The following is a 27856-nucleotide window of genomic DNA, read 5'->3' on the forward strand; positions in this document are numbered from 1 at the left end:
GTAAATCCCAGTCAGAGCAAAAAGAAAGAGGAAGATTTTTTTTTTTCTTTTTTGAGCTGATTTGGTGGAAATTTATTACTTATTCATCAGTTCCACAAAGAAATTGATGCATTTTTCACCTTCAATAACGAAGATACTTCTTTGTTAATTTACTCTGAAGCAATATCATGTGACATAAATATAATGCAAAATTTCACAGGCTATAAATATCACTGATTTTTTTTTTTTTTTTTTTTTTTTTTTAAGGCCTTTATTATCTCTTCAAAGGAAAATGTGTAACAAAGATAATGCTTATTTTAATTAAAATAATACACTAATAACTGGCCCATATAATTTCGGTGATCATTCCCATTTAAGTAAATAAACTGTATGTTAATAGTGTATTGTTAAATATTGTATTTTGGTTGCACACAATATAGAACACGTGTAAAAAATTAAATTTTATTCTTTACACTATTGAGCATTGCATGTGAAAAGTGTTACGTGAATCAAGCAAAAAAAACAAGAAATTATTTAAAATTATAACAAATAAATTTCAACAACACAACAAATACAATATTGTACACAATTCAGGTGCATGTAGATGATACAGGTGTTTATATAGTCTGTATCGCTCCTTTTACTTTATTCGATGTTGAATTAGAAATTGTACTATCTATAGACGTTTCTCCATCAGCAGGCAAGGAATCCATATTTTGGTTGGAATTTGCTGAGCTGCCTGCCGTACTGTTTGGATCTTCAACTTGACTTGAATGGCATTTTTCATCTGATTGTTCAGCTGCACAGCAAGGTTTACTACATGATGCATCAGCAGGACTGAGGGGTTGATCAGAGGGTACTAAGGTAGGTGCTTCAGTGGCTTGAACTTCTGAAGTATTTACAGCTGGTTGGGAAGACTCGGTGGGAACCGTAAAGCCGGCAAATAATTCATCATTTGATGCAGAACCATGTTCCCCCTGAGTCGAAACTTTTTCGCTGAGATTTGTAGTTGAACTATGGCTGTGTCCAATTGCAAACTGCTGGTGGAGGTGGCAAAGTCCTGGTGGAGCACTGATTCTAGCCTGAAAAATAGAGACAAAATATTTATCAGTAATATACACAGTAAAATGAAACTGGAAGAGGCCTCGTTGAAAACATTTTTCAGGTTATAATGAAAAAGAAGGAAAGCAGAATTTTCAATAATAACTGAAATGGAAATCGGAAAGATTATACATAAATGAATAAGTTATCTTGGGGTGCTTCTCCCATCATTCAAATGAATGAATAGATGCATAAATAAATAAAATAAAAAAAAAATAGTTTCAGAAATTTTTTATCGGCATGCAAAATACAAAAATCTGCACTTTTGACTATTCTGTCTAACCATTAAAAAAATTACATTAACAATTCCTCAAATAGTATTTCACAGTTTACCAACTATTCAGTTGAAGTTTTCTGAAACATCAAAATTATATTTGCAATCTTCACATAATCATGAAAATTGAGAAATGTTTATTTAATAGGGTGGTGATTATATGATATTTGCATATTTTTTAAACAAAAGAATCGAAGTTGGGATGTAGGATGTAGTGAGGAATGGGTAGAGGGTAATGATAGCACAAACATACACAGATACAAACATATAGTCTTCATGAGGGTGGAGTGGTAGAGTTATGATCTCTTCACTATGAGAGTGGCATGAAGAATTATGAATACTATAAATATGATAAATACCTTTTATAAACATTTCCATTCAACATTGCCGATAAATTAGTCAAAGGTGCTCACCCCCCCCCCCTAAATATTATAAAACCCTCCCAGAGCAAGAGAAAAGTACTTCTCCAAAATTTTTAATGGCACATTCTGTACCATGCCTCCCTCCCCTGCCCCCAGGTGGGCACTCTTGAATTAGTTCTAGCTAAATTCAAGCGAAAAATTTAGTATGAGATTTAAAAAAGAGCAAAGAACTAAATAGTTTTCTAAAAAAATCCAGGCATTCCATTTTGAGCAAATTTTCCACAGGTTCCAAATGATTTCAATACTTTTTATTTGAGTAGAAACAGCAATTAAAATCAATAAAAGAGCAAACTATTAACAGATTGCAATCCCTTTATCATTATACCTGAGGCAAACCAGGCGTGCTACGACGTCTTATGCTCGGACTTCCATGGCGAGAGGAATGCATCCTCGACAAGTCTTCAAGAGGAATTTCTTCACAGCTGTTGGCTCCTTGCTGCCTGGGCGAAGACTCCCTTGATCGTGATCCATGTCTCTTAGGCGATGAGGGACTGTTACGCCTCCTTTCACTAGGACGTGAGCTTTTTTCGGGGATTTCAGAAGCATTGGAAGATTCTCCACTCTCTCTGTGCTTCAGCATAGTGACGTGCCCCGGAAAAGTGGGCATCAATGGCCGATGGTGGCAATGTCTCGCTTGCCCTGGTGTAGGCCTCCCACGAAGGCCTGTGTCTTGAGACTGGCTGCGATGCATTACTGTAGGACAACAGTAGGAATATAGGTACACAAGCAATTTAATGCAAAATGAACGCAAGACAAACGACTAGGAACAACAACATGCATGACAAGGTAAAGACATAAATAATATCACATGGTGTTACAAAAGCATCACAAACTATTGATGGGAGGGAATTTTGCATATGGGTGAGCAAGTAAAATTCTAATAATTGTTTTAAAAGATATTCTTTTTGGCTGCTGTCCAAATCTTAAATCAACGTTTCCCCCCATCTAGAATTTCATTTTAAATTAGTTTAAAATTGGTAGCCTTTATTTTATCGTCTGTCCTTTTTTTATTTTTTACATTCAACGTTCTTAACTCTTTTCAGCATAGGAAAGTTGTTTCTTTAGCTATGTTTATTGATTGTAGTGTAAGTTTATCATTCACCGGCCTCATATTTTGGTACATTTAGGATGTGCGACTAATTATGTTTATTTTGTAGGACTTTTTTGCCGTTACATGGGTGAGTTTTCGAATTGTAATAACTCTATTTTTCCTTCCTGTGTCTATTTTTGAAATACAGTTTGTATCATTAAAAGAACATGTTAAACTAAGATTGTTTGGATTTATTTAAGTGAAACAGAATTGAACAAAAGAAGGGATTTTTTTAAGGATTTTAACTAAAGCTAAATTGGAATCTGATGTCTTGGTATTAAATTAATGCTTATTGGTATTTATTTAGTCTTTGTGCTTTAGTTTCAGGTAATCCACCAAAAAGTGTGTGTCATTTTATGTAAAAAGCTGATTGTAATTGTACATAAATATTTCAGATATAGTCTATCAGATGTAATTCATTTTAATGTGATCACAGATTATACAAATGATAATGCATATATTTTCATCTTTTGTGCTAATTAAAAATACTAATAACTTGTGTCATTGAAACCATGATTAACGTTAAAGAGATTTTTGCCAAAAATATGATGCACCGGTGTTATTCAAACCTTGCATTACGCGTATTTATTTACTCCTTAGCGCTTTAGAAACTGATGTCAGAGTAATATAAAAACATCAATTGGACATCTCTTTCATTTTTTAAGTAGCCCGTGCAACGCCGGGCTCGCAGCTAGTGATTTTTGAATTGCTGATCCAAATTTTGAGTTCGAAACGGGGTTAACGACTATAACCAGGTTTTGAAAATTCATTTTGTAAACATTATAGTATTTATAAAAACCATAACACAAAACTAATACTATTCATCAGAAGCAGTAGCCTCCTCACTTTTTTCAAGGGGCTAAAAAGTTAGCTTATAACTTAGGCAATGGCAATCGAAGAACTAAACCTCACAACGGATTATGTATATAATCGTAACGCACAGGTGTAACATTACGATTGCACAAAAATGTGACGGATGAACACTTTGAAACTAGTATTAATCTAAAATAAGTAACATAAACTACAGCTAAAACTAGGCAATGATAGTTTTTCATGAATAAGTACCACTAGTAACAAAACTTTTTTCTAGCTCTTTTGCATGTATTATGCATTAATTCCTATTTTATATACAATATTTTTTTGTTGTCTTACAGTTAATTAAAATGACTAAAACAAAGGAATTAATATTTGACAACATATTGGAAAATGTAAAGCGATAATGTAGATTATTATATAGAGTATTTCAAAAATGGGTATCTAACAAAATCAGTCTTAAAAATCAGCAGGTCCTCTACTGCCAATGAAAACAGGTAGAACAAGCCCTTTCTGTCTTTAATGCAACTCTTGCTCAAGGGCAGATTCAGGGGAGGGTCAATGGGTCAGCTGACCCCCCCTGTGACAAGAAGTTTATTATGATTTTTATAAAACTTAATTATTTTAGAATTTAGATCCGAAAAAATAATACATGAAATCAATGTTAGCCTTTTTTTTTTGCTTGGTTCAGTTAGAAATTTCATCTCAACGTGTCATAATTCAAGGGATTGACTGGGTTTGTTTACTATGCTATTGCTATTTTGAGTTTTTGTACATTTTAGGAAGAACTATTGCCCCAAAATGGTTTTTCAGAGTAATCTTCCACTCCAAACCACATGTCGTGTACGTGTATGTTGAATGTACTTGTTAAAGAATCAGACTTTAAGTAATGTTAAAGAATCAGACTTTAACATTTTTATTTTTTGGGATTTTTACAATATTGTTATTTTGTACTGATAGAGGGCAGCACCAACACAGTAATGTTAAAGTCTGATTCTTTAACATAACTAAAAGTAATATTAAAGAATCAGACTTTAACAGTACTCCTTCCAACTGCTTTATAGCTGAAATCTCATATATTCAAAGCTTACGATTACGTGACCAGCTTGTCTGCCCCAAGAAATGTGACTTTTGTTGAAAATTTGAGGAAATATGATCCATGGCGCAAGTTGCGCCGTTGAAAAATTTAGGGAGGGGGGGGGGGGGTAGTAATTTAAAAGGTTTTGATTTCATTGGAGAGGGGGGGGGGGGTTGCTCCGTAGCATATGAGAGGTGCGCCATCATCATTGAAGGAACGTGCACTCCTGCTTAACTGATACTTTTTTTTTGCGTAGGAGGTATAACAAGGGCCACAGAAACTTGACCCCCCTTACCAAAATTTCTGGATCCGCCCCTGCTCTTGCTCATAGGACATTGAGATGAAGACCGAAAAAAAGATTGAAGGAGTGCACTGATGAGAATTTTTCAATTTTAAAAGTTAGGATCTGAAGGTCAACTTCTGGCAAGAGGGTGGAAGGGTAAAGGCTTCTAAAGAAGGTCAAGGCCCACTAATGGCTAGTAAAGACAGTTTGTACTGCTACAACAGATGCTTGAAGTTTCCATGAGCAGACACAATGTGAAAATGGCACTGATGGCACACAACTGAGCCATCATGGGCAAACACATTCAATTTCTTCGATTGAAGAAGTCTAATGGTAATAACTGCAAGCAATCGTAGAGATGGTATTAATTGATTTCATTTAGTAAGCCATTTGTGCAACAATGTCGAATCAATTTCTCTTATTAATCACTGCTCTGTGTTCTTTCAGATATACCTCTGATAGCAATTTCCCATTTCAATGCAGTTTTCACTTTTTTACGTATAATCCATAAAAAAATCGTTACACATTTTTGAGACACCCTACATACCAGAAAAGGAAGAAAAACAAGCTATTGATCAAATGCAAAACTTCAACTCACACGAAGAATATTCCGCTGACTTGACGGCTGGGTGAATGCCATGTTTCAGAGGCGAAGGGCAAGGTTGTATGTGGTCAGCCAATTCTAAAAGGCGAGCTATTTGGTATAATTTCCTCTGGCGTGCCTTCTGTCTGCCTTTGCTAAGACGCTGCTTGGCGGCCATGCATCGGATGTGGTCATCAAAAACAAACTTGGCAGCGAGGAGAGGGGAACGAATGCTGCCAGAGGCGATGCTTGATGGTCGGTGGATGGTGATGTGCAAGCATCGACTGTCGTCCTTATCACCTGTCACTTCAATGTCCTAGAGAATTAAGGATGTTTAAAGAAATAAATCTTTACTAATAATAAAGCAGAAAGTCTCTCTGTCCGGAGGATGTTTGGATGTCTGTGACGCGCATAGCGCCTAAACCGTTCGGCCGATTTTCATGAAATTTGGCACGAAGTTAGTATGTAGCATGGGCGTGTGCACCTCGAAGCGATTTTTTCAAAAATTCGATGTGGTTCTTTTTCTATTCCAATTTTAAGAAAAAAACTATTATAAATTACGAAATGATCATAACGTGGAATCGTAACATGGGCACAAGCCAATTGGCGAGATACGAAATTATCATAACGTGGAACTGTAACGTCGGTACAAGCCAATTGGCGAGAAAATTCACCATACATTATTTGTAAATATACAAGCGAACCAAAAGACCTTTGATTTTTCTATTACGGGCGAAGCCGTGCTGGTGCCACTAGTGTAAAATATAATGCCCAATGAAATTAAAAGTAAATCATGTAGCTGTTTAAAAAAAAAAAAAAGTGTTATAAAGGCACATGATGGAAGCAAAATTTTTATCTTTTTTTTTTTTTTTTACGTTCAGAACAGTTACTTATGTTTTCTCTCACACCACACTCTTGTTCTTTCTGCACCTGACTTAAGCATATTCGCAACAAAACTGTAATATTTTAGTGAAGAAAACCTCTATAAATAAAAGTATGTGAATGCTAAGAAAAAGGCTTCATTGCAATTCATTGAATGGCAACTTTTGCGAATTGACAAGTGATAGCAGCCAAAAATATCACATGCTACATCAAGCTGATGTAATTCAGCTAGATCTAAAATGTTTTCAACAGTTTCCTGTACTGTTAGCTTTGTATTACAACATTTTAAGAACATTTATTGGTGACTGTTTTGCAATTTGGCAATAAAGTGTATCTTAATTTATTTTGCAATATTTATTTGACTGATTATTTATTACTTTAACGTAGTTTGTAACGCTGTTTTATTTGGATGGAGGATTGTTGCTATTTTAATCCAAATTCACTTTATTTAATGCCTTCTTTTCCTGAATGGCAGATATTTTAAATTTTAATGGCTATTGTAATTATCTAGCAAATTATTTTAATTTTCAATGGAACTCTTAGTTCTGTTTTGTTTTGTTCATAAAAAAGACAAAATAATGTATGATGTAGCCAAACAACTAAAGGCGGCAATGAATAAAATAACCACTGAGATTTAAATTTATTAATATTACAAATTAAATACGAAATATCTTTCGTGAGATAAGGAGATCAAAACTGAACAGTCCACTCTAAATAAAGTCTTACTAAACTTTCGTATAAATGCAGAAGAATTTTCTTAGATTTGTCTGAAATAGATCTATTGATCAATCCAAGCATTCTATTGGCTTTGTTACCTGCAATAAACAAAGCCTTGGGAGTAAAAAAGAATTGATCTGTTGGCTTAACAGCTGATCAACTAAATCAGTGAGCTTGGCAATATCAATCTGCATGCCAGAGCATCATCAGTCTGTTATGAATTATGGGATCACTTTAGTTTTGAAGATTTTGAAATCACTAAAGGTTCTGGTTGTACATTATAAACCTGCAATAGCTATGTTTCATAGATTTTGTTAGTGGAATTTAATGAATTCTTTTAATGCTGAATCTGAAAATAGCCTTTATTTTTCCCATCATACGTGAATTTTATTTATGAAAAAAAAAATCCAATAATCAAAAAAATAAAAATAAGTAATGAAAAAAAAAAGGCTAAAGATAAAATAGGTTAAATTTCTTTTTTCATTTACGATTTAAAAAACTCATTGTATAAAGTCATGATTATAAAAAGAAAACTTTTTTCTTTTAATTCAAAGACAGTGAAAAAAAGTTTTCTTTTTTTGCTAGTAATTTAAATGAATGTGTTTGAGACAGTCATTGAATTTCAAGTAAGTTTCATCTTACAACATAAGTTGTTTTGCCGTTATAAATTTAAAAAAAAAAAAACTTACTTGCAGAAATCCAACAAATTTGGCGATTCCCCAACCAACACGCTTTGTGTCAGGGTCGACAAGAATCAGCTGCAGAGCATCAATCACCATAAAGCCCTTTATTTTCTGATTATCTTTGGTACAAACGGTGCAACTGATTAGGTCACTATTATCTGCAAATTAAAGATAAATACTATGTAAAAACCTTCAACTATAAAGGTAATTTTAATAAATACGAACATTAATACAAATTCTTATCAATTAAACAAATTAAAGCAAATTTTGAAAGAGATTTTTGGAAAGTTTGAATTGAATGGGGTGTTACTTACTGCACTATTTTGAAATGCCTCAACAATCAATAATAAAGAACATTTCTTATAATTAAAAAAAAAAAATACATTAAAAAAAATACTCTGATAATACAATGGGTGGATCATATTTAGAGAAAGCTCTAATTGATATTTCTATATATATATAAAGGTGACGGTGTTTCTTTGTTTGTACCTGATGGCCAGAAGACCCCATAGCACCTACAGCCCTGAAACTTGGCACAAAAATTCGAACGTACCCCGGGTCCGTGCTAAGCACAGATGTGGTATCTGCAGTAGAGCTCAAAATGAGAAATTGACGATTAAAGTTTTACAACTCGTTTCTTTGATTTATGACTTAATTAAATGCTCAACTTGCGATAGTTGTTCCGTAAATAACTTATCTAAAAACCGTGAGAGAGTATTTTTGTAAAAATCTTAATTTAAAATTAATAAATGTAGTTACGACAAATTTTCTTTTCAAAACCTTTTCATATACTAAGCTATTTTCACCGTAAGTGACAATTACTAAGCATTTTTAGGGGTATCTGCACACAGTGGCGTAGCTAGACCCGACTTTCGGGGGGGGGGGGGGGGTTACTTCTTTTATATATATATATATATATATATATATATATATATATATGTGTGTGTGTGTGTATGTATGTATGTATAATCGCTTGGAATTTTTTCCTTTTCTTCCTTTTTTTTTCTTTCTCTTCTCTCTTCTTTCTCTCTTTTTTTTGAGACTAACTTTTCGGGGGGGGGGGGGGTTTGTCCCCAAAACCCCCCCCTTAGCTACGCCCCTGTCTGCACAGATACAACAAAAATAGCTTAGTAAAACGTGCTCAATGTATCATTAAATAATACTGAAAACATCTGCTTTCTTTGGACTTGCTGTTTCGCTTTATTTTGTTAATACAAATCTAACAGAATCTACCTTCTGAAAGATACCATTTTCAAAACTATGGACACTGTAATCCATAACAATTTTCTGTTTTTTATATTCAAAGAATGTGTTTTTTATAATGTTTTATTTTCTAGATTCATTTTTACCGAGCATGAAGATAATTTTGACAGCAGACGATACTTAAATAAAAATATTACTGGCCGTAGAATGAAATGCATTTTTTTTTTAGCATGAAAGAATTAGATATGAATATTTTACATGCATTTCATTTTTAGAATTGCATTTTAAATAAACATTTAAATAGAAAAAGATGAATATTTACTTTAACAATTATGTAAAGTTGTATTAGTTTTTATTATCAACCTGTATCAACTATTCAACGGTAAACTAATTTTAATATTCTGTGTTACAAAAAACTGCTACATTACTAAATATGCTGCTTTACAAAGGTATAAAAGCAGTATCTACAAAAAATACTAAGGAAAAAAGTGGTAACTGCGCAGATACCACTTTAAAGGCTTAGTATTTGTCACTTACGTTCAAATTGCCTTAGCAAACTACACAAACTGTGCAGTTACGACTTTTTTCTTAAAGCTTTTTTTAATATTTCGCGTTCACAAATCGCCAGAAAAACTTGGCATTTAGGTAAATTAAATTAGTAACGACCACCTAGTGACAATAACTCAATTCTGATAAAATGTGCAGATACCACATCTGTGCTTAGCACGGCAGCGTGCACCTCAAAGCCGAAATTCTAAATTTCGAATTAGTTTTTTTTAATTAACTAATTAAGCTAAATTTTGGCTAATTAGGGGGTCAAAAATCCCCCCACCCCCAAACGTTTTACATCGTTGGAAAGGGTTTTCCTTCCCAAACAAGATGTTTGTCCCATTTTTCTCAATTAGAACCGGAGATATAACTGATTCTAATTGAGCCAATTTTCAAGGCTTCTCTTTCGAGGAAAGGTTAATCCCTAGGTCCGCTTTCCAGACAATTTGCAACTATAACACTAGGTCCATTTTCCAGACAATTTTTCAATTACTTTTTTTTAAAACATTTTGGAGAAGTTGCCTTTGTTGCTTTCTGTTATTACTTTATTTTAAATTCATTGTGCATATGTTAATTGATTCTCTTTTTAATTAGAAAGTTGCTTGGCACATTTGGAAATGAATTATGGAGTTTTTTACACTTAAAAGCTACTGCAAATGTAATTTTGATGTAATTTGTTTTCCTTTAATTCAACGGATTTTCTTTAAATTTTTAGCACAGGCATCGCTGTGCGAGTACTGCTAGTAATTGTAATATAAATGAAATGTCTGATAACATTTTTAAGATAAATTACTGATGAGCATAGCACTTCCCAAAATACTTTTAAGAATGCCTATATCTACTTACATTACTGAGCACAGAATTTCATAAAATTATTTCACTTAAATGCAAAAATTTCTCACTGAGATCTAATGCATCATTCACTTTGATGCAAGCGGATAGATTGGTCAGAGGGAGCTGAGTTTCAGTTTCATTCTGCAAGGTAAGGGAAAGGTCTCGCAGCAGAAAAAACACTCGAATAGCCTGAAAGAAAAATATTTTTAATGGAAACATCACATGATGAAAAGGTTGGGATATAATTGGATAATTTCAATTGAGTTAAAATTTTTCATATTATTGAGATTAGATTTGGGTGTTACTGAAGTGTGGAGAAGAGCTACAAATATCTATCTGTAATAAGAATTTACCAAACTTGCAGATTCTTTTCATTGTTTTATAGAGGACAGGGAATATTGTTTTCCTTTTATTGATCATTTGGAAAACATGCTGGGTGATTTCACCGTAACGTGTGTGACACTTTTACAATATTTTTTCTTTTTGAAGTTCTTTTTCAAAGCTCAGCATCCAAAAATCAAGTATCTGTTAATATCCTTTTATAAAACAACTACACACACAATATAAAGATCCCCAGTTTTTTATAGTTAATTATTAATTTCATGAAACTTGTAAGGTGTGTGACCACTGAAAGCCAAAATTGTCACACACGTTACAAGTTGTATAAAATTAATGATCAATTATTAAAAAAACTCAAAATAATTACATTATGGATGTAATTGTTTTACAAAAGTAGGTAAAATAAGATAATACTGTTACAAATTCTGTAAATAGTAATCATTGTAGTAACGTAACCTGCAAATAGCTTCTTGTAATGAATATACAACCCCTATACACTCAGCTGAAGTATACGCAATGAATAAAATAATCGCCAAGATTTAAATTTATCAGTAATAAGAATCAATGAAGAAATATATTTCCAGAGATAAGGAGACCAAATCTGAACAATACACTCCAAATGAGGTCTTACTAAACTTCTATGTAAGGGCAGAAGGATTTTCTTAGATTTGTCTTAAATAGACCTATTGATCACCCAAGCATTATATTGGCTTTGTTACTTGCAATAAATAAAGCCAATGGAAGACTTGGGGATAAAAAAGAATTGATCTGATGACTCAACTGTTGATCAACTAAATCAGTGAGTTTGGCAATATGAATGTGCATGCCCCTATTTCTTTTTTTTTTCATTGATAAAATTTGTGAATGAAATAAGATAACCGTCTACGCATTTCGAGAAGAATTTCGAATGTTGTGGGAACTTTTCGATGTTTATAAAAGCGTCCCGCGTGATAAAAAGTTGAGTTTCGATTGAGAATTCGAACTGAGAGTGTATTAGCTCTGTTAATTGCGAGGCATTTCGCTGTGTTGTTTTTCGTATTTGGAAGTAAATATGTGTGTAACCGTTGAGTTTACGGTGTGGTGTGATATTTGCTTAATTGCTGATGATTAATTTAGCAGTTGTTGACGAACTTTCCTGTACATAGTGTAAATAAATTCTCTGTTTTTAATCAAGAACTGTGTCGTCCTTTCAAGAAAGTTGGAAGTCTCACTGGATCCGTTACAATACTAACCGATGCTTGTGTTTTTGATGTTGAGCTAATGAAACATAACTCCAAAACGGAAAATGTAAAAATGTCACACGTTACGATGGAATCATCCTGCTGAATGTTGAAAAGAACACAATAATAGAGTAGAATTTCACTCTATTTATTTCACAAACTGTCTTTACTTACAGTTAGAAGCAAAAAACAACTTTTCAAATGTAGTTAGTTATTTTGATAGGGAGATTGGTATGAAATAATGTCTTCATCAACTTCAGTACAAAATGACAGCTTGAAATAAATCAACAGTGAAATTTCACAAAACTTATACTACACATTAAGAAGGAACAAGTAATACAGTAGATTTCATAACATAATCTACATTATGTGATTTAAAAGGATAATTACCCTCCTTGCTCTTTCAACCTCTCCACATGGAAGTCGTTTATGAAATTCAATGCCAGACATAGGAGTACCCGTAGGAGGCAACAGCAGGTTTGCATCCATCATCAAGTATTCCACATTAAGCGTTTTTTTCTAAATGTAGGATGAAGGGAAAGGAATTAGAGAAACACGTTAAAATGTAGTTTTTTATTATGCTCTTCTAAGTACGAATTTTCATTCAAAAAACAACTTAAACAATAATAAAGGAAGCTAAACACACAAAAAAAGAGTACATTAAATCAAAAGGTTTAGTGTACTCAGGGTTTAAGCTGGGTTCAAAAGTTCTTTAGCATAAAAGCTAAAATTGATGGAAAAATGTTAGCAAAATGCTAAAAATGTTACACATTCTCATAGATTTATGTATGCCTCAGTGTGTTTCATCTCCAGTTGAAAATAAAATTCATATTTCATTTGTGACATCCTTGAAGAAATAAGTACAACAGCAATTTTTTTAAAACATAAAATAAAAAAGAAAACACGATTGGTGTTTAGAACGTTGCAGTCTCCTCCTCCTAATAAAGCAGTTATTGGGCGGACATAATGCTGGATAAGACTAATAGTTATTGAACTTAATTGTAGTTTCAACATCTTAGCTAAGATTTAAAAAAGATCAAGTTGATTATCGCCATGCATGCTTCCTCTCTAGGATCATACATTTCTTCTTCTTTTTTTTAAATTTATTTATTTTTTATTTGAGCAAAAATGCATTGATTTATTTTCGCAATTCAGATAGTGTTTTTGCATTATGCGAAAAATGCGAACGTAGCGGAAACCCTGAGTGTACTATGCATAATACAAAAAAGGAATGATAGCATAACCATTGCAGTGTGGTATCCAAAAAAAAAAAAGCATTACTGCGAAAAAATGTCATTCATTTAAACATTACACTAAATAGTACACAGTCTGAAAAGAAAAATATCACACACAATAAAAAAAGAAAGAAAGAAAGAAAAAAAAAGACGATGTTGTGGGGGTCAAGAGGGAGCAATTGCCTCCCTCCAGACTTTGAGAAATTAATGTATTTAAATATACATGGGAGGAATTTGATTTGTTTTTTTCTTGATATAATATGCATTGAGTTAACACTCTGCCCCTCCCCCCTTCCAACCCTCCCGAAAAAAAATAGTATGATTTGCCTGATTTGAGGAAAAATTACAACAGTATTCTAGAAAGGATTAATGAAATATTTCTTTATCATTTAATTTAAATTAATACAAGATATTAATATTTAGACAGACAATTATTACTTGTGTCTAGCATCAGAACTGTGTATCAGTCAATAATTTTTTTCTTGAAATGTTTTTGTTTTTGAATTTCACAAATAAGAGATTTCCTTCTGTTTCTTTTTTCACTCCTCTACCTCTTTATTTATTTATTTTTTAAACTTTTTAGTCTTTAAAATTGGTAATGCAACTTTAGATCAAAGAGTCACAATAAATTCAAGATTTAGGCATCCTCATAAACATACTTTTCCTTAAATGCAGTTAATTAAAAATTTCAAACTCTTGAAAGGGTCAAAAACCACGATAAAAGTTTTGAAATGTTCTATCTGAAACGAACATTTTTACTGTGGTTTGTCCATATGCATACACATATCTCTGCCCAATACCAAACATATATGGGATATATATACAGTCAAACCTCGTTATCGCGACACACGGATTTCACGTCACTTTTTCAAAGTTCCGAACTTATGCCATATAATTTTAACCCGTTAGGGCCAAACAACGTGTCTTTGCGTCAGCGCTAGGTGGTTCTTTAGAGACGAAAAACGCATCCGTGCGTTGTTATGGTAAGTAGTACGCAGCCGGCCTAACGACGCTATTCTGCGTTTTGGATTTGGAACGAAATGTTTACTATTAGATAGCGTTACTTATCCATGTTCCGTTCAAATGATTGCTCTCCTGCATTAGTATTTCTCTGTCAGACGTCAGAATGGGGTCTGTCAAGTGTCTGTGATTTATTGGATTTCGTGAAAGAAAATATAAACATGTGCTCCCAAGTGAGAAGGGAAACGTATCCTCATTTTGAAGTGGCTCTTTCTAGTTTCGGTTCCATTTATAATGGGATTGGAGGGGAGATATTCTAGCAAGAGGTTTTACTTTTATGTTCATTTGGTAGCCATGGTGAACACTTTATCTTTCCGAGGAGGAAATATCTTAATTTATGACTGATCGATCTATGGATCTTTTGGGTCACATGGAAACAACTATAAATTATTTTTGTTGGAGTTCTTCATACAGTAGTTACTTTCGAAAATCATACGCTGAAAAAGAAGGCAAAGAACTTAGACGGAGATGTCATTTGCTCAAAGCAGAATAAAAGACGTAACACTACGTATGAGTGTAAAATGCTCAATGCGCATTTATCTGTGCTTTGAAATTTTTCATGAGGCTTTAAAATATTAATTGTTACAATATTCTTCAAGTGTTTCATAATATTAAGCTCAAATATTTTTCCTGTTTTGTAGAAAATATATTGTTTAATTTCGGTACTTTTAGTTATTGTAATAAACAATATATTTTGCATTTTTATATTTAAATATAAATTATTTTCATCCAATTTTTTTGTTATGATTGAAATTTTGATATATTTTATCATATATTAAACTAGTATGTTGTGGCCATCACGAAACTTTCTTCTATATTTTTCTTTTTTTTTTCTGATCCCTCCCCATGCTTGACGAGGAAGCAATATTCTCAACAAAAACAAAATTACACATGCAAAAACTTGACGACCATCCCAATGTCTGAATTATTGCAAAAGCAAAGCAAAGAGCGAAAATTGAAAGTTATTTTAAAAGCCTTGCTTGAATGAATTACAAATATTTTATTTGTTAACAAACATAAGATGGCAACAGTTAAAAATTTTAAATCATTGAGATAATATTTCCGATCATTTCCATACATTTAAAATCACGAGAAATACGCAGACGATAATCTATTACGATTTATCTTTCTTTTTGTTGCATTAATAAAGCTATTTTTATTCAAAAAAAAAAAAAAAAACTCAACACCTCTTGGAGCGATTGGCGTCAAAATTGAACCAAAGCTTGTTTACATATAATTCACATATATTCCAAATTTCAACCAGAACGTAGCATTACTTCTTGAGATAGGGCACTCACAATGGAAAAAAAGAACGGGCGATTGCGCTGCCCCCTTTTTAGCTGTTGACACCAAAATAAAATCAGCTCTTATACCACTAAGGGCTACTTGCCGATAAATTTTTCTTTCATTCCGTTCATTATTTCTTGAGATACAGCAGTCACAATTGACGACAAAAAACGTTCTATAGCTCAACCCCCGTTTGAGTTATTGACACCAAAATTGAATCAGCACCTGTTCCTGTTAATGGCAACATATGGACCAAATTTTGTCTGATTCCGCCAGTTACTTCCTGAGGAATAGCAATCATGCGTAACTCAAAAAACGTCCCATTGCTCCACCCCCTTGGAGGAATTCGCGCCAAAAACCAATGGGCACAAGTTCACATAGGGGGCACATATGTGTACCAAATTTCGTTCGATTTCATGCAGTAGTTTTTGCTGTAGCGCGGCCACAAAAAACTGGTCACACACACACATACATACACACACACACACACACACATACATACACACACACAGACAGACAGACATTTTCCAAAAATAGTCGAAATGGACTCAGCACACCTCAAAACGTTCGAATCCGTCAAAATTCAAAATTCGAAAATTTGCACGAATCCAATACTTTCTTCTATGTATTAGATATAGAAGAAAGTAAAAATGGTTTCATTTCTGCTTAAAGTATACATTTTATCCATTATTATGTATGCGTACTTTCCGAAATTGCGTATTAGGCTTAGCGGGAGAAATTGCCCCGGCCTGTGCGCAAAGTCCGCATGTAACAGCTGCCCTCCTGAGGGAGCGCTATCTTCTGCAAACTGCCGTCCCGAACGGGTTAATGTTTAGTGGCTCCGGGATTTTACGACAGTTTTTTTCGTACAACTCCGGTTACGAGGATGCTTCGAGCCGCACACACTGGATCAAATATTTCTTTGAAATTGAAAAATTTTCAGCAAAATAATGAAGACATCTGGAAATGTTTGTTTGTAGGAACTTTGGACTCCGACAAGAGATTTGACCAGGCATGACACCTCGAGAATGGTGGGGGGGGGGGAGTAGATAAGTTCTGAAAGGTACAGGTTTCAGACTTTGAAAGAGGGACAATAAAAAGGAATTCAAAGCAGGTGGATTGCAATACTGGACGAGGAAAACAGCAAGAGAAGAGGAAGACCATAGCTATGTTAAGCTGTAGGTGGTCACAACCAGTGGCGGATCTAATCGATCATTTTGGGAGGGGCCATCCAAAATTTTGGAACAAACTGGAGAAACTTTATTAAAATGAATGCTTCTAAAGGGAGAGTGAGGGAGGGGGGGTGTATGTGTGTTTGGAATCCCCCCCCCCCTTCCTAGAAATATTTTACCTTAAAGACTCTAAAAATCTAATTTTAAGCCATTTTTGCACATATTAGAGAAAGCGATGGAGGATTCGTGAGCTCTCCCTCCAAAAAATTTCGAAATTAAAGCCATAAATACGATTAGGCTATTTTTGGTCTCGTGAGAAATAGGTGACTCTTAGGACAACAGCATTTAGAGAACGCCAAGGAGAACGCCCAAAGTTGGAATCAAGATATGTTGTAAACGAAGGTTCGAAATTTTGGGAATAATAGTTCTTTTTCGAGGAGAGAGATAATTTCTCTCCCACTTCAGGCCGAAATTTTTTTTAATGTAAAAAGCATGTATTAATTTTTTTTATTTTTTCATAATATTTTCGTCTTTTCTTTAAAAAAAATTTCTACAATCACAAGGCTTTGGGAGGGGCCATGGCCCCCACGGCCCCCCTCTAGATCCGCCCCTGGTCACAACAAGCTTCTCCTATGAAAGAAAAAGAGATAAGGGGCTCTTCATTAGATTGAAAAGGCACACACAGCTCTTAAAGTGGATTAAAAGGATTAGAAAGGGTTTTTTTCACCTTCGAAAGGTGGGGCTTAGCATTCAAAATATAATCAAATTGCGGACAAAAGTGAAAAGAGTTTTTGAATTGGATTCTTCCTTTCTGGTAATTTCATGGAAGAAGGAGTGTGACAAGTGTTATCCAAAAATTTATCAAACATTTTATTGGAAAGTATTGTAGAATTGAAAAAAATTAAAAATAATAATAATAAATGAAGGGCTTTTTTTTTTGAATAATTTTTGTTATATTCACCAGTATTTCAAATTTACATTAGTTAAATCTAATTAAAAAAATAAACAGTATTAATTTCTTTATTAAATCTAATTTTATGGTTAACTAATGCTTAATGACGAATTTTTTAAACTATTCCGGTTATGACGTTGCTCCGGTTGTGACGACACTTTGTTGACAGTCCCAAAGGTGTCGTGATAACAACGTTCGACTGTATACATATATGGGGTACATATATGTACATTAGGTTGTTTCAAAAAAAAAAAATTTTTTTTCAAGTCGCACACCCTCTTACATTTTTCCTTCTAGGTCAAAATATTTGTAAAAAAAGTTTCATCTAATTTGAACAACGGCAACCCATGCCAACTTGCGCCTGAAAGTGTAAACCAGCACTGTGTACTAGACCGAATCGAATTTTTTTTTGAAGTTCGAAAATTCATGCTGATAAAATGTTGCCCTTATAGCCCAACATGTACCACAAAAATATTTATCTAAATCACAAAATCTTTAGGTGTCCAGCAGGAGGCCTAAAATTTGTTATTTTCTTCAAAAAATTGATTTTTTTCTACATATTTTAAAAAATGTAAGGTAAATTTTTAGAAATTATCACACTGAGAAATATAAACAGTAGAGTGGATAATTAGCATTAAATAGCAATTTTTGCTCTCTTGCAACACTTAAGTCTCCCACATTGTACTCAAAGTATGGATTTTTTAAGTTAAATTTTTCATTTTACATATATTATTTTTTTATTATTCATTTGGAAATGTTGATTTGGAAATCTGTTCGCTAATAATTTTTGAACTTGATATTTAATTTAAATGTATATGTAATTTTTGAAAATATAAATTATAAATTCTAGGTCTCCTGCTGGACACATAAATCTCTTTTAATTTAGATAAATATATTTGCGGGACATGTGGGGCTATAAGGGCAACGTTTTATCAACATAAAAATTCAAACTTCAAAAAAATATATATATTTGGCTTTTTTTTAGGCGTAAGTCCGCACGGGTTGTCGTAATTCTATGTGAAAATTTATTTACAATTGTTTTGACCTAAAAGGAAAAAAATAAAAAGGATGTGCAACTTGAAAAACTGACTTTTTTTTTGGGGGGGGGGGGACATTGTATGGTATATATATATATACCACATCAAAAATTTTATCATGGTTTGGCCCAAATGCTTTTTCACTGAAAGAACATAAGAGATCATTAACTTATTTTACACAAGCTATCCAACAGCATGAAAGAAGAATTTCAAATAAGAGAGTGAGAGAGATAGGGAGAGAGGGGAAGGGAGAAAATACAAGGGAAAAGTTGATAATGTAAATGGAAATAAGTAAGTACAGTGAAAATCAACAAAACTCACTTTCATTTCCTCATATTCATCTTCAAACATATCCAAGAAAATTTCTTCACTCTGGAAAAAAAAACAAGCAAAATACAGCTTTAAGATGAAAAAATGAATAAATAAATAAACAAAAATACATCCAATATCTTTTCCAGGCTTTACTAACTGCTTCCGAGTTTTTTAAAAATAATTATCTAGCTGGATTTGAAAATATTAAACTTACTTTAGGAAGTCAGAATGGAAAAATGTAAATTCACACTGCCCAACTTTTTAAAATAAAAATATAAAAAAACTTTTTTTTTCTGAAGCTTATAGCTATGAAAAGTTTAAGGGAACAAGAAAGCTATGTATAAGTACTGAAAAGTTTATAAGAGCACACCATTAGTGGTGTAAAACTTCTTAGTTGCTAAAATTGTTCACATTTAAAGCGTGACTGCATTTGTAGTTAAAAAGGTACAAATGCAGGGACTGCATTTGTATCTAAAAATAACATTAAATTAAAAATTACTAACTTTGTAAAAATTACGAAGTAAGAACGTGCTCTCTTCTCGACATTGTTCAATTGCAGCTAAGTGCCTGTCCAGCAGAAAACTTTCAGTTCCTCGCACAGCAAGTTGCTTCAAAAGCAAAAGAGTCATTTGAAGAGTAGCTATTCGCACTTTACTGCCTAAAATGAGAGAAATGATTTTCATATAAACATGTGCAGGATGACACACTGTCAATGAACAAGAAAAATCCATGAAGCTAAAGTTTAAGTTACAGCAAAGCATGAATTCTACATTTGTTTAGGCTCTTGATGATCTAGTGCTTCTTGTTATTATGCATAATATTAACATGATAATCTGTTCACGACTTGCAAATAACTAAATCAGTAATTATAAATGTAGGTTTTACGATTCTATGAATGCAAACCTGGCGTTCAACTCTTGGTGAACTGCATGCAGGGAAAGAAGGAGGGAGGGGGGGGGGGGGTTATATTCTCTCTCATCTCTTTCTTTTTACATGTCTGGAGTTTTACAGTCTTAGGAAAAAGTCCTAAAATCAAACAATGTATCCTGGCTGACACATAAAGAAATGATTTTAAGTTGTTGAACTGACAATTTGAGAAAAACATACTGTATCACCCATCATGCAGAAAATAAGGTTGACCAGCACACAAGAAAATCCGTGGTTCAGTTTGCAATTAAAAAAAAAAGGAACCACAATGGGGGGGGGGAGATTAGAGAACTGAATAGTTAGTAAAAAAAGAAAGCAAGTTGACTAAATTCAGCATTCGTTGATTTGCATCATATTCTACAACAGTACAACAGGTAATACCTTAATGGTAAAAAGCTCTGAATGAATCAAATTGTGTAATTCATAGCCATATCTTGTTCGTTTGTGATTAAATTGGTTCTAAAAAATAAGAAAAAGTAAATAAAACCAAATGAAAATTTGAGTCACAATTGTGTTTTTCAACAGTTGCAACAAAGAAAAACGCTTTGGCCCTATTACGAACGTGGATCCCTAATAATAAATCTGTGCAAGGATTACTTCATGCAGACTAGAAGACATAAAGTGCCAAGAAGAACTATCAAACTAAGAATTAAAAAAAATCTTTAAAAAAAAAGATCAATTGTCACATTCAGGGCAACAAAGTCAAGTTTCTGATTTTTTTTTAATTTTGGGTCACTCTTGCACACAGTTTATGCATTTGAACAGCATATGCAGCACAGTATCATATTCTCCACCCGATACTCCGGTGTAAGGACACTGGAGTGCTAACAAGGCAAATCATGGTCTTATTGAACTATAATCTACTTTTCCAGGTTATCAAATCACATGAAAAATTAACAGTACCAAACGACATTTTTCTTCTTGATTTCGTCAAAACATAAATCAGGATTCAAAAACAGCAAACAACTTTTTTATACCAGTAAACTACAGTGAACCATGTAGAAATAAAACTTGTCGTAAAATAAGCTCAGGTAGTCTTAGCGTCACTCGTCTGTAATAACATTTATGCACTGTTTCCAGGTAATTAAAAACTGCTGTTTGATAACGCTTTATCAGCTTTTAAGCTTTCAAACGACGAAGCCAAGATCTAGTGAACCTTTGTTATGCTGCTCAAAAAAAAAAAAATGAGCGGATGGACGTATTTGGCACATCTAACTTACATTCATATTGATGTGCATGGTCGCTTTACGGCACCCCTCGCCTCTTTCTACGGCACCCCAGGGTACCACAGCACCCAGTTTGAGAACCCCTGGTTTACGTACTCCATTAAAGAAACCTTGAATACTTCTTCTTTCCCATGAAATTTCAGATGCATATATTTGACAGTACAAACAAAATAATTTTCATTTACGATCAGATATTGATAAACTTTTTAGGTTTATACTTCTGAATTTTCATCAAGAAACGATTTAATTTTTAAGAATATAATCAGCAGATAATAAAAGTAGAAAACACACTATACTCACTATATTGACAACTGAGTTTAATGATTTCTATCATTCTGTCAACCAAATTTACATTGTAGCAAAGCTTGGTCTGAAAAGATAAGATATTAATCATAAAAATTCGTTGAAAACACAATTCCAAGTAATTTTGAGTCAAATTTATAACTGCATAAAATGAGCACATACATGCATGTATAAAAATCAGGGCCTGATTACCACACAGGCTGACTAGGCCTAGGCCTGGGGCCCCATGTTCCTAAGGGGCCCCACATTTTTGCATAGCATTGCAACAATATGAAAAATACATGCATTTTTTATTAAAAAAAATTATGACTTACTAGCAAAAATACCCGGCGTTGCCTGGGTCAGTAATAATTATTAGAAAAAATCGTTACTTGCTTTTGTTTTCTGTTTTAAATGAAAGAATTTAAAACACATCTTTTTGACGTGATTAAAAATCGAGTTTCTTCCTTACCCATAAAACTAAAATAGCAATAAGTATAAAGAAGAAAGTAGTATCGATTTAGAAACGAAAGCACTATATTTAAGCATATACACAAATTTAAAAAAACATGAAATTAATCTTCTCATGTTTAAAAAGATTAATCTGTTGATACTTTTTTTTTAACATGGAGTCTAAAACCTTCTCTGTATGGCTAATGAAGTACGAAGTGATTAAAAAAAAGTAGCTGCGCTCGTAATCCCCTTATACTTGCTTTAGTTATTTCGGGAAATTTCAATCATTGTGGCTCTTGGTGCGATTTTACCGAATTTGCGAAAGTCGTTTCGGGATACCCTCGATGATGCTCTCCCATTCTTTCCTTACTTTGTAAAACGATATATTAATTTTCGTTACAGAGATATTGTCGCCAGATGCTGAGATATTTTTGGTCACCATAAAATGGCGCTAAACAGTTTCATTCGAAATGTTACCGAAATAAGTAATAAAATTTGGTGATTGTTTGAAATTGTGCAAAAAGGAAAATTAATGGAAGTTTTTGTGCTGTTTATGGATTTGCCTAATTTAGTTGCTGGATTATTTAATACAGTAAAAAAAGTCTTTTGAAAATTTTTTGATTGGCGATATTTTGTTTACATGGTGAAAGCTGAGAAACATTATGACGTAGTCTTCGGCTTCAAAAACAGCAACGTTGAAAAAACTGCCAAATGCATCAGCTACGGAAATCTTTCTGCAAATATTTTGGCGATCTGCTGGTTGTTTGGATAATGAGTAAGTGTTCAATCAGCATAAATAATAATAAAAACCATTAATTACATTAAAGTTCCGTTTAAATGGAAAATCATCAGCCAAATCATGTATTATTTGCCAATCTTGTGCAAAAATCTTACTTCAAGATTTGACTTGAGAAAAGCCTTGAACAATCACGAAAAGCAAAGAAAGTCAGCAATACAACAATTTTCGCTATCGACAGGGAGTTGAGATGATACACTAAATACTGTATTGAGTTGAGGAAAGCCTTCGAACATGGATCTAAAAAGCTCATAACTCGTTTTTTATTCTACTTGGAAATTTCGAACAGGTGCCATCTTCAGCAGAAAAATCAGAGCTTTCGATGGACATATAATGTAAATATGTGCAAGTATTTTTTCATCCCAATATTAGAGAATTTATACAAAAATTGTGTTTTATTGCCCCCCTAAGGGGGTTTTGCCCCCCATAACGGGACGAAAACTACCCTATGTGTTATTCTGATGCATAAGCTATATTATTGTAAAGTTTCATCAAAATCCGTTCAGTAGTTTTTGCGTGAAAGAGTAACAAACATCCATACATCCATCCATACATCCATACAGACAAACTTTCGCATATATAATATTAGTAAGATTAATTCGAAAAAATTTCTTTAAAGGGGAATTTTTAATCATTCTGCCAGTAATGAATTTACTTGGTCACGATTATGAGGGGGTCCAAAGGGGATTCATAAATGCACATAACTGATTTCTACATAGTTGTGTGATTGGACAAAGAGGCCTCCAAAAGTGCATTCATGCTTTAAAAAAGTTAAATCAAACACTGCATACACTTCAGGGGGGCTCCAAATTAATGTGGACCTAGGGCCTCACTTTTAGCTAGTCGGGCCCTGATAAAAATATTGTGGTTTCATGAACTGAAAACATACTAGCACTTTTTACTGAAAGTATTGTAAAATAGAGGTAATAATAAAGTAAAATAAAATTACATTACAAATTTTATAACAACCTTTAAAGTTTGTTGATTTGTAAAAGACAACAAAGAAATTCAAATAATCTTTTGGAATTTTCTATTTGATACAATTTAATGCGCCCTTTAAAATACTTTGCATTCATATTATAGGCTTCAAAGACCAACAACCTTCTACAAACAAAAAAATATTTTTTACAAAAACAATCTCCCAGGAGAAAACATATAGTTAAAATAATTTATCAACTCATACAAATATTAATTTAGATATATCTGCACACATATGTATGCTGTTCTGTAAGTGGCATTTCAACTAAAGTAACTCTTTGGTATTTAAAACTGATTAATGAAAATTGTTATGTTTATTTACAGATATTAAAGTGCTAATAATCCTACAAGGTTAAATGTTAAAAATAAATTTTTTTGAGCCAATCATCATGAAAGATGTCTTGCAGTTTAAAATTTTTTTTTTTTAAATCTTAAAAAAGATTTATGTTGCTGTAAGCAGCAATACTTATTTTATATGATACAACAAAGATATCTAAACAGTTTTACATAGCATAAAACTTAAAAAGATGCTTTAATATAGAGTTTTGCATAACAGATCATTCTCAACATACATTGAAAATCAAATGTTTTCACAGGAATTTTATGGGCAGACCTTCTGCGCAGGAATAAGAGAGATACTTTTTCAAGAAAGGAAAAGACCAAAACTAAAAATGTATGACTGAGCAATTATTAAAACATACTTCTGATTTATTTGAAGGCATCAGAACTGTGTCAAGAAGATCTTGATTAATACCTAAAAACAAGATAATTCTTTTAAACCATTCAAATCAAAAGTGAATAATACAGAACAAGGAAATTTATTTCTTGAAATAAGTAATAATAATAATTATTATTACTTATTTCAAGAATTTTGATAATTATTATTATTATAGTTATTCAGCAAGTTAATCTGACCACCAATTAGATGGAAAGGCAAACTTCCGGTTCACGGGCGGAAATGGATGCATCTATTAGTTTTCAGGGGTAACAGCGATTGCAAACGTATATGATAGCCACTAAATTAAGCAGAGTCACATTCAAATGAGCGGAACATGCACATCAAACATTTATTTTTCCCCCTCACTTGTCTTAACTGGACGTTTGCCAAATCCATATAACCTGCGGTTAGACGGTAGGTAGTATTTTAAATAGTAAAAAAGAACAAGATTCTAATCATACAGCTTACCATCTGCAAAAATCCAGGTAAATGCATGTAAGAAGTATAACAAATATTAAAGAACGTGTACTTAACATTTGAAAAAAAAAACTTAGAGATTATCCAAACAATAACTTATTGGAGAGAGAGAAAAAAAAAAGTGCTCAATGAAGGTTTTGTTGGAAATATCAACCAGTGTAGGAGCCCAGATAATATCATTTGGTTTAACAAAGCATAACTTGTATATAATGAGGGGGGGGGGGGAAACAATTAACCTCTTGGTAAACAGGTATGAATAATAAATTACATTTTAAAATAATAAACTAATATTCATATTAAGATAAATAAATACCTTTGTGCAGAACAGTAAAGTAAGACAAAACAACGTTAGAAGAAGCACAAATTTGTAAATTACAGCAGACACGTGTTTCGGCGTTACAGGGAACGCCTTTTTCAATGCAAAAAATAATGAGCTTATGGATGAAAAGACATCCGACAAAAGCTTTTGTCGGATGTCATAATCTTTAATATTCATATTGACTTTGAAATAAAATTGGTAGCATTTAAGCATACAGTAGTAAAGCCAAAAATGAAATACAATTTATGGTAATTTTCTGGATTTGACGCTGATTTAAAGCATTTGCACACTAAATGATTTTAAGATGTTTTCCGTCAGAAAGTTCTGCAGACTTGATGGAAAAAAAAATTCTATTAGCTTTTATGTATATGATGAAGCACATGAAAACTTTTAGTTAGTTTACAAGTACGTCATTTTTTTACCAATGCAACATTACAATGATCTTTTTCTCAAAAACGACTCAAGTAAAAATATAAGGGGAGAGAGATAAAAGCCCTTACAATTTAAAAATACCACTTAATGTACATTTTAATTCAAAGCTTGAACATGAACTAAATGGATATCCATCCCAACTATTTGGAATCTCAAAAACTAATGTGATAAAATAAGATCTAAAAAAATTATAGTTCAGAATAAGCAAACACAAAAAATTTTATACTGGCTTTATCAAAAAAAAAAAAAAAATAGAATAAGCAATTTGGCATATAACAGGTCCAGACGAATTTCTAACGTCATAAATTTCATTTTATTTGTTATTATGCAAGAAGGTTTTATGCCTAAAATAAGCTGAAATGATCAGTTTAAAAGTTGAAATTTGAAACTGCTTAGATCAGATTAGATATTGCTGATCATTTAAATGTATCACAACATATATTTTTTTCTTTTTTCACATAATGTATAAAACTATTTAATGAGAAAAATAGTTTTTATTTATTTATTTATTTTCTTTTTTGCACCTATTCACCGTTAGTGTAAGAAAAAGGAATTTTAATTAAAATTTCAATTTAGATCAAAATTCATTGGAATATTTTTGAATGAAGTAGGTCAAAGGACACACCTTCAAAATTTCATTGCAGAAATTAATATTAAAATGTTTTTTATGATAAGCATAACCGAAAACTCCGGGGCTGTTTTTCTGGAAAATTAAAAGTCAACCTTTTCCAAATAAATTTGTCATCACTCAGGACTCCATTATTCCCCATAGGCGTTTTCTATATAAGGAATTTACAAATTCATTCAATATATATGCGTGATAAATAAATAAAAAGCTAGAGTACCTGGGTTATACCCTAAAGCATAGAGAACACATAAGGCAAAAAGTGCAGCATGATCATTTTCGGTGCTATCCAGAGCTGTAAAGATTGCTTGCAGAAAGGGTCTAGAACACAAAACAGTTCATTCATGAAAATTAATTCATTTTTAGAACATACTTGAATGTAATGAAGCATTCAGTGGAAAACATACTACATAACTAGTTAGTGAGTCTGAGAATGCCAACTTCAAAGTGATAGGCCCTTTATTTTATTTGTTTTGGACAATTAACATTAAAAAAAAAAAAGTTTTATGGAGGATTGTATGGGGACATTTATAAGAAACATTTAAGATTAAGCTGTTGCTTTCGTTTTAGTTTCAGTTTTTCTTTATATACAAATACTTTTAAGCAAAAAGTAAAAGTAGCAGCTGTTAAACAAAAGTACTTTCATAATGCACTTCCTAAACCCAGTGGCATGACAGCCCATGGGGGCCAAGGCCTACTGTTCCGATCTCAGTATTCCTGACCAAGGGCTCTGGGGTGCTAGGCAGATGTTCCGGTTAGGTGGCCAGCCATATGCGGAACCCCCAGGGTTTAGTTCCTAAGCACGTTTGGTACTCATTTTATTGACCCACTGAAGGGATGAACGGCTGATCATAATGTTCTTACAAACTATAAATAAAAAAAGGAAAAACAGTTTTGGTTTTGTAAAGTTAATTATTATTATTTTGTAAAACAATATTGCAGAAAATGTTTGAATTCCACAGAAAAAAAGAAAATTTAATTCTACAAGTTGTGAAAGAAGGAGAGAGTGAGAAACTAACCTTTGTGACAAGTTAAAAATTTTCTGTATAGCTTCTGTTTGGATGTATTTTTTGGCGGCAACCACTTTTTCTTCATCTGTTATATTTGCACCTTCTGTAAAACAGTTAAAGGAATCAATATTTCAAAAATATTTGACATCTACATGAGCATAAAGGGAATGTCAAGTTAAAAAGCTTGATGTTATCATCAGGGTTGGCCGGATTGGACCCAATTGGGTTGGACCCAATGGGTTTTTTTGAAAAAACCCATTTAAAAAAACCCATTATTTAGCCCACTTTTGGTTTTTTTTTAAATTTTCTGAGAAATTTTAATACTTTCACAATTTAAACTTATTTTTTATTTGTTCTTTACCACAGACAATGGACATAAAAAATGAATTTTGAACTTAAATAGTATTTCTTAACTCTTGACGGCATTAAAAAAATACTTCAAAGGTTTTAAATAAATATATTTAACTTTTTTCTTTAACTGGTCAATAAATAACTCAAATTACCTTGACTAAGTACTGTCACGTCTGATTTTCGCAATATCTGTAGAT

General features: G+C 32.7%; 1 protein-coding gene across 1 annotated transcript in view; it reads right to left on the reverse strand.

Moving 5' to 3' along the window:
• Nucleotides 1–430: 430 nt before the first annotated feature.
• Nucleotides 431–27856, reverse strand: part of LOC129232131 (protein CLEC16A homolog) — a 37416-nt gene continuing 9990 nt past the window's right edge. The window contains exons 5-16 of the mRNA XM_054866372.1: nt 27318–27411; nt 26519–26619; nt 24429–24481; nt 21519–21588; nt 19569–19723; nt 19075–19125; nt 12441–12569; nt 10560–10680; nt 7912–8063; nt 5639–5939; nt 2102–2469; nt 431–1061 (exon numbers count right to left, since the gene is read on the reverse strand). Of these exons, the coding sequence (XP_054722347.1) occupies nt 597–1061; nt 2102–2469; nt 5639–5939; nt 7912–8063; nt 10560–10680; nt 12441–12569; nt 19075–19125; nt 19569–19723; nt 21519–21588; nt 24429–24481; nt 26519–26619; nt 27318–27411 (2060 nt within the window). The 3' untranslated portion in view covers nt 431–596. The remainder of the gene's footprint in view (nt 1062–2101; nt 2470–5638; nt 5940–7911; nt 8064–10559; nt 10681–12440; nt 12570–19074; nt 19126–19568; nt 19724–21518; nt 21589–24428; nt 24482–26518; nt 26620–27317; nt 27412–27856) is intronic.

The sequence above is a fragment of the Uloborus diversus genome, unplaced genomic scaffold (genome assembly GCF_026930045.1).
Source record: "Uloborus diversus isolate 005 unplaced genomic scaffold, Udiv.v.3.1 scaffold_11, whole genome shotgun sequence".
Lineage (NCBI taxonomy): Eukaryota > Metazoa > Arthropoda > Arachnida > Araneae > Uloboridae > Uloborus > Uloborus diversus.